The sequence below is a fragment of the Oncorhynchus keta genome, chromosome 20 (genome assembly GCF_023373465.1).
Source record: "Oncorhynchus keta strain PuntledgeMale-10-30-2019 chromosome 20, Oket_V2, whole genome shotgun sequence".
Classification (NCBI taxonomy): domain Eukaryota; kingdom Metazoa; phylum Chordata; class Actinopteri; order Salmoniformes; family Salmonidae; genus Oncorhynchus; species Oncorhynchus keta.
The window spans coordinates 10525493-10537837 of record NC_068440.1 but is presented as its reverse complement, the minus strand read 5'-3'; the positions used below and the strand labels follow the sequence as shown (position 1 = coordinate 10537837).

The 12345-nt window shown below is 41.3% G+C and overlaps 1 protein-coding gene across 1 annotated transcript; it reads left to right on the top strand.

The window, feature by feature from the left end:
• The first annotated feature begins 332 nt into the window (after positions 1 to 332).
• Positions 333 to 6536, top strand: LOC127909807 (uncharacterized). The gene is made up of 11 exons (XM_052471837.1): positions 333 to 528; positions 1274 to 1317; positions 2913 to 2960; positions 3074 to 3154; positions 3253 to 3477; positions 3776 to 3822; positions 4932 to 5001; positions 5089 to 5178; positions 5856 to 5939; positions 6047 to 6151; positions 6267 to 6536. Exons 1-11 carry the CDS (start codon positions 333 to 335, stop codon positions 6399 to 6401), a joined length of 1125 nt encoding a protein of 374 aa, XP_052327797.1. The 3' UTR covers positions 6402 to 6536.
• Positions 6537 to 12345: the final 5809 nt, after the last annotated feature.

Here is a 12345-nt window from a genome sequence, read left to right as displayed (position 1 = left end):
GGAGAGCGCATTATGTATTGTGGCGCAGCCCCTTTTTCTACTCCGTGTTAGAGACATATGTATTTGCTAAACTGCTCTAATCCCACTGCTCTCTAAACCATGGTTCACAATTTTATAAACTCCCAAATCATCCCCAAAATGCAATTCAATTGATGTAACTGTTGAGTGTTTTTTAATCAGTTTGGTAAACATGTTCCTCCCATTGTGACATTGCCAACCATTCCGAATGGAATAATTTGACGTATTAATGATTCCCTATAAAACCCTTTAATTCTAAGAAAGTGTCATATGGTCTTGAACTCGGTCAAAACACAGCAGCATGAAGGGCGATAATGAGTAGGCCTACGTTCAGTAGTTTTTTGAAAGCGACCACGCTGAGATTGCTCCGCGAGCGGCCGCTTCTGTGTGCAGCTGGCCTGGTGATCGCGACGGGTTCGGCAGTCTACTTTCATAACAAATATTACGGCGTCGGTGAGGATGAACCGGCCACCTTGGAGATCGTGGACCGTGTTGTCACGTTTGAAGAGGGTACATTTACATATTTTACAATGTCTAAATAGCAATACTGACTGTATAAACGTGTAGAAAAAAAGGAGGAAGGGAAGCGCTGCTAAGGTACACAATATTAGGTTTTGGTAGACAGAAGGTGCTCTTTGGTAAAAGGGGTAAATTGGCCGTCTAAAAGAAAGGAGGACCAAGGCACTCTTCATAAAATTAATGAAAATGCCTTTATTTGTATGGAATGTTCAATGGAAAGTTTTTAAAAATTGTTTCCCTTGAACATTACATACAAATGAAGGCATTTTAATGAATGATATGAAGAGTTCCGTGGTCCTCCTTACTTTTTGACATGCTGTATATAGTCCGGACTGAAACTATATTCAGGTCTCGTCTAAAATGGCACCCTATACCCTATTCCCTATTTATTTATTTCTACCAGGGCCCATAGTAATATGGTCAAAAGGCTCTGGTTAATAGTAGTGCTATAAATAGGGAATAGGGTGCCATTTAGGAGTGATTTGATGACATGATGATGGCTAGTAATTCCACTATTAACAACAACAAACGAACATGCTCCTCTGAAACCAAACCTTTTCTTTAGGTTTTATTGAAGATATTGGTACATTATGCAGACACATAAATACAATGTGATATCATACAATATAAACACAATTAAATTATAAGATCAGCCTAACTACATGGACAGATGTTTGGTGTCTTGTAGTATTTCTTCAACTTAGAAAACATAATCCTTTATTGTTTATTCATGAAGATCATGATCCCACCCTGGACCAGGAGGACCCCGTCCTTGTTCAGGTAAGAATACTGTAGGCCTATCAATAGTCTGGGTACCGGTAGGTTTCTGCTCTCTTGCCAATTCCATCGTGGCAAAATGATATTTGCATGACAATCCCATAAGGAGTTGTCAGAGAGCTGAAACTACCTGGCACCCAGGCTATAACAATACTGCTTCATTATCAGGACTGGTTCAATAACAATCTGACATTCAAACTGTAATTTTACTGACTTGAAAATGGATCCTGATTTATTCCTTAGTTTGTGGATGAGGAGGTTGGGCAGCGTCCCTGTCTGGCTTTAGTCCCTTGGTCTGGACCTCTGTGGGTTCCCAGCTCTGTAAGTCCAACAGTACTGATACTCTCTTGTCTTCACTCTGGTCTATTGACTGGTTTATGTAACTTAAACACAAACATGATGTTTTCTGAAGAACAATATGGGAATACATTTCTGTAAACATACTCCATGTTTTTTACAACTGCAGCTGACTTATTACCTTACCCTTGCTGGGAGGATGATAGTGAGAGAGCTGGCAGTGTTAAACACACAGGTAACCATGCAGATTATTGGACAAAGATCATATTTTCTAATAGGCATGATTACCTTCAGTATCCACTATGGTCGTGAAATACTTTGTTGTCCTTTCCCTCATTTTCTCACAGATTTTCATGATGGAACAGCCGATTTTCATCTGTTTCACTCCTGTAGGGAGGTTGGTGTGGGAGGAACTGACTTCTCAAACTGAACAGGTAGCCATTCATGTGTAGATACTTCAGATGTTTCCTTAACATTTGAACACAGACCTGTGTAGTTCAACTGCCAACCCTTTTAGAATCTATAATACAGTGGCCTCCTTTTGAGATCCTCCATATACCAGTCGGTCACTCCTATAGGCTACCAGTCAATCATTCAAACTGACTCATAAATTGATCCTGTCTTGTTCTTTAGTATATGGATGAGGAGGTTGGGCAGCAGCCCTGTCTGGATTTAATCCCTTGGTCTGTTTATAAATAATCACAGAGCAATCTCTAAAATTAGATGATGTCTTTGTTTTGCAGCCAAATGATGATACTCATTTTCCTTATGAGAAGTTGCAGCTGGTTGGGAACTGGGGTTCGTTTCATTTTCATTACTGGAAGATCCATTATGGATGAGTGCTGGTACTTCAGACATATTCTTAACATTTCTAAACACATCTGTGTATTTGAACTCCCAATTGTCTCTGGGTTTTCTTTTGTATGTCTGGCCCTAATTGAAACCTAGGGGAAAGTTGTTGTACGAAATTCATGTGGGCTCTATATCACTGCCAGTGGTGATCACCTGCCAAATGATATAGAAATCTACATCTAAAATATACAGAGAGGTGTGCAGACTGAAGCTGTTTTTCCTTATAGCAAAACGAAGAGGACATGCATCACCTGTGCATTGTGAGGGGAGTGGAGAAACAGCTGTGGTGGAGCAGAGTCATTCAGGAAAAATCCTGGACCCATGGGTGAGAGATTCTCAACTGATCTTTCATCTCAAATGCACCTGTTTTGTGTCAAATGATGTACAAAATATAGGGCTACTTATATTTCCTGAATGAAATGTAATTTTGCCATGTGCCTCTTTGAAAGGGTAATGTCCAGGTGGTCCTCACCAACAAGGAGGTGACTGGTATTAAGGTACAGTCAAACACTCATAAAAGAAAATGGAAAGTGGCAAATGTCCATTTACCTATTTAAATAAATGTTGACAAAATGAAATGATACATTTAAATTTCTATCGTCATTTTTAGTACCTTGGTAGAAGGATCCATGGACTCAGGTCTTGCCTCGTCAAGAGGAGGTCAGAGTTCACCTATTATGAGGACGCCCAGGTATGCCTCGTTGTTTCTCTGTGGTAGGATTTATTTCAGTGTTTGGTTGAGGGGTTTTCAACATTGTGGTTGGGCTGACGGTGTTGTTTGTTAAATAGCAGGTGGATATCTCCACCACAGTGGAGGGGTTCCAGGAGAGGGGGGATGACATGATGACGTATCAGTTCTCTACCTCTGACATTATCACCACCCCTCATGAGCCGTCCTCTGGCTCTTCTCAGCAGTTCCCCCAGGATTCTCCACCTCCCCCTCCGCCTCCCCCGTTCCCTTCCCCTCCACCTTACCACTTTACCCAGGACCAGACCCCTGACAGCACTCCTCAGGTAAAACTCTTTCTACAGTCAATAACCCTTTTATTTGTTTTCCTGACATTTGTACTTGTGTGTACAGGTATGTGTCTCAGTGTCATTGTGTTCCAAGCACAGTGTTTTGGTTTCAACAGGTTTGTCAAGTTTTTAGGTCAGGATGAAAGTATTGTTATGATGTCACTGAATGTTTTGTCCTCTTCAGTTGCAGGTGAAATGCAGTTTAGTATTTATTTTATCTACTTATCTAGGAACAAATTCTTAAGTGACTTACCTTGGGAGCCCAGAGTTGATGTTAATGTGATGTCTGTTTTAGGAGTTTGTGGAGGAGCAACATAATGTTGCAGATGTGCCCCAGCTGTGGTGAGTTTGCTTTCATGTGTTCATCTATAGTAAAAACATTTGCTTTGAAATAATCTGCCCCTATATTGTAGTTATACAGATGTAGGACCTTAATAACCTTTTACTGCAGTGGGCTAAATCAGGTTCACTGTCAGGATCGTCATAAGAACACTCGTACCAAAGCGCAGCGTGAAATCGGTTCGACATCTTTTATTTGAAGTGAACCGCACAAAAACAATAAAGAATAAACAAAACGTTATGATCTGGAGTGCTCAAAGGCAACAACACAAAAACAAGATCCCACAAAACACAGAGGGGAAATGGCTGCCTAAATATGATTCCCAATCAGAGACAACAATAAACAGCTGCCTCTGATAGGGAACCATACCAGGCCAACATAGAAAAAAACAACCTAGATTACCCACCCTAGTCACACCCCAACCTAACCAAAAAAGAGAATAAAAAGGCTCTCTATGGTCAGGGTGTGACAGTCACACACAGTGTTTCTTAGTAGTCTTAAACACATCTACCTTGAAACAAAAGTATACATCTCACACACATGGATATAGTCTTAAAAAAGAAGACACCATTAGCATTTCAGATATAGAGTTGAAACACTTTATATACACTACCGTTCAAACGTTTTCAAACACCTACTCATTCAAGGGTTTTCTTTATTTTTACTCTTTTCTACGTTGTAGAATAATAGTGAAGACATCAAAACTATGAAAGAACACATGGAATCAAAGTATATTTTATGTTTGAGATTCTTCAAATAGTCACCCTTTGCCTTGACAACAGCTTTGCACACTCTTGGCACACTCTTGGCATAGGAAATATTTGTTATTATGTGGATTATATTTGACATTTTTGAAGGGGTTGATAGATTTTTCGTTAGGGCAAATCAAGTCTGTAATTACAAACTTTAAAAGCCTTTTTAAAACTAAAATACACTACAAGTGTCTCAGCAACAAACGACGGATCAAATTAAGATCCTACATTGGTATGGTTTTTATAAATCCTGCAGTTGTAACATAGGCTAACATAAAAGGATATCTTCATCTCATGGCATTAATGTATGCTTTAGCTTCTTATGTTGCACATTTGCTAAAAAACATTTCTATTTACAGGAGTTACTTTGGAAACCAAGGGACAAGCAACTTCTCTCTGAGGCTGGCCGGTATCCGACGTGCTATGGAGGTGAGAAAGTGTGAATTTACCACCTTTTGAATTTCATTTGATGTACATTTCTGTACCATTTCTAAATGTACTGTCTTGTTCTCACAGGCTCTGACATCCTCAGACAGTACCTCCCTTAATTACCTCACCCACGCTGGGAGGATGGTGTTGAGTGGACTGTCCGAGCTCAACCAGCAGGTAACCATTCAAATAATTGTGCAACATTCATCAGACCAGATATATAGTTCCCACTGGGCACAGATGTCGTTTCAGCGTGTCGTTTTAGTTACATTTGGTTGAGTTGTCAACTAATGTGAATCCAATCAAAAAAATCTACCAGGTCATTGGACTTAGGTTAAAAGTTTGGTGAAAAAATATGTTGATGACTTTTTTCAATACGAATCAGTTTTTCCATGTTGATTCAACATCATCACATTACATTGTTGTTGTTGAAATGACAAGGAAACAAAGTTGATTCAACCAGTCTTTGCCCAGTGGCTTACATTTAGGCAATAGTGATTCATAAGGTTTAGTTGAAAAGTTCCAATGTCTTACAAGCCAAACAATCAGAGGCCCTCTGAATTACAGACCTGAAGCTTTGAGTTTATGACCCAAGTTCTAAGGAATTGTATGATTGTTTTGTTTTGAGGATGTGAGGCAGTTTCAGCAGGCCTACGACATCCTGGTGAACTTCATTAATGAGCCAGCAAACAGGGAGCGACTAGAGCTGGAGATGGCTCTTGTAGGAGTAGGTTTACATGCAAGCTTGAGTGTTAGCTGCAGGCACCGTCTGCTCATCCAACATCTACTCAATGAGACTTTCTAAAGTGCTTGTCAATGAAAAATATGTAATTATCTTATTCGTTTGACTTCAGATCAACCACATCAATTTCACAGATGTATTTTATGAATTCGTTCTACTGAGCCTTCTTGAAGGAAAAACATCTCTTCCAACTTCTGTAAGTGACCCTAATAATGTAAACATCCTGTTGTTTATCTACCCCATCCACACTGTAGCCATACCAGGTCTGTAGACACTCACTCATGTCCCCTGTTCCTACTCCAGAGGCCTGGTACCTTCTATTATCTGCTCATGGAAGTGATGATGAGGATTCGCCCTCCTGGAGGAGCCTGGACAGAGTCTGCTGGGAACTTCTACCTCCTCATTAAGGTGCATATTTATTTATTTATTCTCTCTCTCTCTCAAACTGTGTGTGATGGTTTGTCATCCTTATCTTTGTAGCTGGTCATTAACTATTTGTTGATGATGTGTCTGTTGTCGTCAGGATCAGATGAAGGCGTGGTTGGACTCCATCTTCAACCTCGATGAGTCCATCTATGAAAGCCCAGAGAGGCTCTCGTGGCAGGTGATGGAGATTCTAGAAATGCAGGTTGACTTCCTCCTGTCCAGCCTGGATTAAGGGTCCCAAACTGAGCTGAGGATCCCAAACACAAAATAAAGTATTTTGCATTTAAACAATATCTGTCAATCTCAAACTAATTTGACATCATGTCAAATCAAATCAAAGCACATTTTATTGGTCACAAACACATGCTTAGCAGATGTTAATGCGAGTGTAGCGAAATGCTTGTGCTTCTAGTTCTGACCGTGCAGTAATATTTAAAAAGTAATCTAACAATTTCAAAACAACTACCTTATACACACACAAGTATAAAGGAATGAATAAGAATATATACATGTAAATATATGGATGAGAGATGGCCGTGAGGCTTTGGCAAGATGCAGTAGATGGTATAGTACAGTATATACATATGAGATGAGTAATGTAGGGTATGTAAACATTATATAAAGTGGCATTGTTTAAAGTGACCAGTGATACATTTATTACATCCAATTTTTTATTATTTAAGTGGCTAGAGATTTGAGTCAGTATGTTGGCAGCAGCCACTCAATGTTAGTGATGGCTGCTTAACCTCACTTGGGAATGTGGGACGCTAGCGTTCGATATCCATCACTTATGTCCAATACCTCCTTTTTGTTCTCATGTTTAGCCCAGTAATCCAAATTCATGAGGCGCGAGCAGCCGAAAAGTCAAAACGTTCCGTTACAGTCCGTAGAAACATGTCAACGATGTATAGAATCAATCTTTAGAATGTTTTTAACATAAATCTTCAATAATGTTTCAACCGGAGAATTCCTTTGTAGAAATGCAGTGGAACGCAAGCTAACTCTCACGTGAACGTGCGTGATCAGCTCATGCCACTCTGGCAGATGTCTGTGTAACGGCTTTCTTCCTGGGAAGGAGAGGCGGACCAAAATGTAGCGTGGTTAGGGTTAAACATTTTTAATAAAGACGAATACCGAGAAAACACTATAAATATACAAAACAATAAATGTGAAAATCGAAAACAGTCCTGCGTGTTGAAACAAACACAGACACGGAAATAATCACCCACAAACCCCAACACAAAACAAGCTACCTAAATATGGTTCCCAATCAGAGACAATGACTAACACCTGCCTCTGATTGAGAACCATATCAGGCCAACCACAGAAATAGACAAACTAGACACACAACATAGAATGCCCACCCAGCTCACATCCTGACCAACACTAAATCAAGGAAAACACACAAGAACTATGGTCAGAACGTGACAGTCTGACTCATTCAGCTCCCATTCCCCCTCCTTCACAGTAGAAGCATCAAAGACTGTTGACATCTATCTGAAGCCTTAGGAAGTGCAATATGACCCCATAGACACTGTATATTCGATAGGCAATGACTTGACTACAAACTACAAACTACAAACCCCAGATTTCCCACGTCCTGGTTGGATTTTTCTTCTCAGGTTTTTGCCTGCCATATGCGTTCTGTTATACTCACAGACATCATTCAAACAGTTTTAGAAACTTCAGAATGTTTTCTATCCAAATCTACTAATTATATGCATATCCTGGCTTTTATGGCTGAGTAGCAGGCAGTTTAATTTGGGCACAATGGGGGAAATGGCTACCTAAATATGATCCCCAATCAGAGATAATGATAAACAGCTGTCTCTGATTGGGAACCATACCAGGCCAACATAAACCATTTATCACCTAGATGACCCACCCTAGTCACTATCACGCTGTTAAAGTAATTAAATTGCTCTATGTTTTAATACCCAATTAAAATTAAACACTCTAATAATGGACAGAGCCCAGTCTTAAAGTCAATCAGCGGAGTTTATTCACGAGAGTACTGAACATGATACAGGTTACCACAGGTTATAAACTGAAAATGACATCATTAGTTCCAGTACCAACCCGTCTCTTCTCCCACCCTGGTACAAAGGCAGTATCTCAAGCCTTCCCACATCATCTCCCTACCAATTTAATATAATTTATGGCTGAGCCAAGGTCTTCCGGTGTAGATAAGCATTCTACCCAGTCTGAAGATTTAGTTCATTAATTTCTACCAAGGAACAAACAGTCATTGTTCTAATCCTTGATTATATTTACACACATTATATTCAGTACGAGGATTAAGAAAGAAAATTCATACATATACAGTAACATAATAGTATTCTGATTAGTACATATACAGTAACATAATAGTATTCTGATTAGTACATATACATTAACATAATAGTATTCTGATTAGTACATCCTGATTGAAATGTATACATAATTAGTCATTATAGATAAAAAATTACCTTAACACACCCCAACCAACATAGAGAATAAACAGCTTTCTATGGTCAAGGCGTGACAAAGGTTGTAAGGCCTCCTTGCTCACACATTTTCTATAGGATTGAGGTCAGGGCTTTGTGATGGCAACTCCAATAGATTGACTTTGTTGTCCTTAAGCCCTTTTGCCACAACTTTGTAAGTATGCTTGGGGTCATTATCCATTTGGAAGACCCATTTGAGACCAAGCTTTAACTTCCTGACTGATGTCTTGAGATGTTGCTTCAAAATATCCACAAAATGTTCCTTCCCTCATGATGCCATCTATTTTGTGAAGTGCACCAGTCCCTCTGCAGCAAAGCACCCCCACAACATGACGCTTCCACCCCCGTGCTTCATCTCCCGAGATGGCATAGCAGTTCAGACGTCTTTTGTCCTCGTCTTGTCGTGTCCTGTATATATATATATTTACAACTTTTTTTCACATACATTTTATTTTTATTATCCATCAACTCATCTTCAAAACACACTCCTGCAACCCGCCTCACCAATTTATATTTATAAATAAGTATTATTTACCTCAAATCTGCAATCCTCCAAGAAGCTAGCCAGAAGCTAGCCAGAAACTCCAAGAAGCTAGCCAGAAACTAACCAGAAGCTAGCCAGGAGCTAGCTAGAAGCTAATCAGAAGCTAGTTCAGAAGCTAGTCAGCTTCTTTACTGGCAAATCGTTAGTATTCAGCTAACCACAGTTTGTGGTCATCAGCTATCCTTTAGCTCGAAAATCTATCGCCAGTTTTGTACGGCGCAGCGCGGCTCGGAACGGAACATACCGGACCATTTTTTCTCTCCATGTCCTTGGATTTCAACTGCTCTCTGGACATTCATTCCCAGATCTCACAGCTAGCTAGCTGCTATCCGTGTGTCTATCTGCTCTCGTCGATTCCGGAGCAAACATCAATTACTCCGGAGCTAGCCAGCTCCGTCAATCACTCCTGAGCTCCGTCAATCACTCCTGGGCTGCAGTCACCTATCCGGACCCGTTTTACTGCCTACGCGGAGCCCCACCGGGCCTTCACAACTGGACTGCCGACGTTATCTCCCCAAAGAAGATCCGGCTGGCTCCTCCGTCACGAAGTTACCTGAACGCCCATCTGCGGCCTGCTAACCGTTAGCTGTCTTACCGGCTGCTCTCAGAATAGACAATCGGACAATTTATTTATTTTTATTATTATTGTGTTTCTTCTTGGGCCTCTATAACTATATCTATTGTTTTTATTTTATTTTTGTTGTTGTGTGATTTGGACTAATCCCCTCTACCACACGGAACCCCACTAATCTACTGACGGAACGCAAGAGGTGCCTAACAACAGACCTCCATCCTATGCTAGCTTGCTACCGATGTCCTGGCTAGCTGTCTAATTTGCCGTGACCCCCAAACCAACCACTCCACTCACTGGACTCTTTTGATCACTCGACTAAGGATGCCTCTCCTTAATGTCAATATGTCTTGTCCATTGCTGTTCTGGTTAGTGTTTCTTGGCTTATTTCACTGTAGAGCCTCTAGTCCTGCTCACTATACCTTATCCAATTTATTAGTTCCACCACCCACACATGCAATGACATCTCCTGGTTTCAATGATGTTTCTAGAGACAATATCTCTCTCTTCATCACTCAATACCTAGGTTTACCTCCACTGTATTCACATCCTACCATACCTTTGTCTGTACATTATACCTTGATGCTAGTTTATCGCCCCCAGAAACCTCCTTTTACTCTCTGTTCCAGACGTTCTAGACGACCAATTCTTATTGCTTTAAGCCGTACCCTTATTCTTCTCCTCCTATGTTCCTCTGGCGATGTAGAGGTGAATCCAGGCCCTGCAGTGCCTAGCTCCACTCCTATTCCCCAGGCGCTCTCTTTTGATGACTTCTGTAACCGTAATAGCCTTGGTTTCATGCATGTTAACATTAGAAGCCTCCTCCCTAAGTTTGTTCTATTCACTGCTTTAGCACACTCTGCCAACCCGGATGTTCTAGCTGTGTCTGAATCCTGGCTTAGGAAGACCACCAAAAATTCTGAAATTTTAATTCCAAACTACAACATTTTCAGACAAGATAGAACTGCCAAAGGGGGCGGTGTTGCAATCTACTGCAAAGATAGCCTGCAGAGTTCTGTCCTACTATCCAGGTCTGTACCCAAACAATTTGAACTTCTACTTTTAAAAATCCACCTCTCTAAAAACAAGTCTCTCACCGTTGCCGCCTGCTATAGACCACCCTCTGCCCCCAGCTGTGCTCTGGACACCATATGTGAACTGATTGCCCCCCATCTATCTTCAGAGCTCGTGCTGCTAGGCGACCTAAACTGGAACACACCAGCCATCCTACAATCTAAACTTGATGCCCTCAATCTCACTCAAATTATCAATGAACCTACCAGGTACCCCCAAAGCCTTAAACATGGGCACCCTCATAGATATCATCCTAACCAACTTCCCCTCTAAATACACCTCTGCTGTCTTCAACCAAGATCTCAGCAATCACTGCCTCATTGCCTGCATCCGTAATGGGTCAGCGGTCAAACGACCTCCACTCATCACTGTAAAACGCTCCCTGAAACACTTCAGCGAGCAGGCCTTTCTAATCGACCTGACCGGGGTATCCTGGAAGGATATTGATCTCATCCCATCAGTAGAGGATGCCTGGATCTTTTTAAAAAATGCCTTCCTAACCATCTTAAATAAACATGCCCCATTCAAGAAATTTAGAACCAGGAACAGATATAGCCCTTGGTTCTCCACAGACCTGACTGCCCTTAACCAACACAAAAACATCCTATGGCGTTCTGCATTAGCATCGAACAGCCCCCGTGATATGCAGCTGTTCAGGGAAGCTAGAAACCGTTATACACAGGCAGTTAGAAAAGCCAAGGCTAGCTTTTTCAAGCAGAAATTTGCTTCCTGCAACACTAACTCAAAAAAGTTCTGGGACATTGTAAAGTCCATGGAGAATAAGAACACCTCCTCCCAGCTGCCCACTGCACTGAAGATAGGAAACACTGTCACCACTGATAAATCCACCATAATTGAGAATTTCAATAAGCATTTTTCTACGGCTGGCCATGCTTTCCACCTGGCTACTCCTACCCCCGTCAACAGCACTGCACCCTCAACAGCAACTCGCCCAAGCCTTCCCCATTTCTCCTTCTCCCAAATCCATTCAGCTGATGTTCTGAAAGAGCTGAAAAATCTGGACCCCTACAAATCAGCCGGGCTAGACAGTCTGGACCCTTTCTTTCTAAAATTATCTGCCGAAATTGTTGCCACCCCTATTACTAGCATGTTCAACCTCTCTTTCGTGTCGTCTGATATTCCCAAAGATTGGAAAGCAGCTGCGGTCATCCCCCTCTTCAAAGGGGGGGACACTCTTGACCCAAACTGCTACAGACCTATATCTATCCTACCATGCCTTTCTAAGGTCTTCGAAAGCCAAGTCAACAAACAGATTACCGACCATTTCGAATCTCACCATACCTTCTCTGCTATGCAATCTGGTTTCAGAGCTGGTCATGGGTGCACCTCAGCCACGCTCAAGGTCCGAAACGATATCTTAACCGCCATCGATAAGAAACATTACTGTGCAGCCGTATTCATTGATCTGGCCAAGGCTTTCGACTCTGTCAACCACCACATCCTCATCGGCAGACTCGGCAGCCTTGGTTTCTCAAATGAT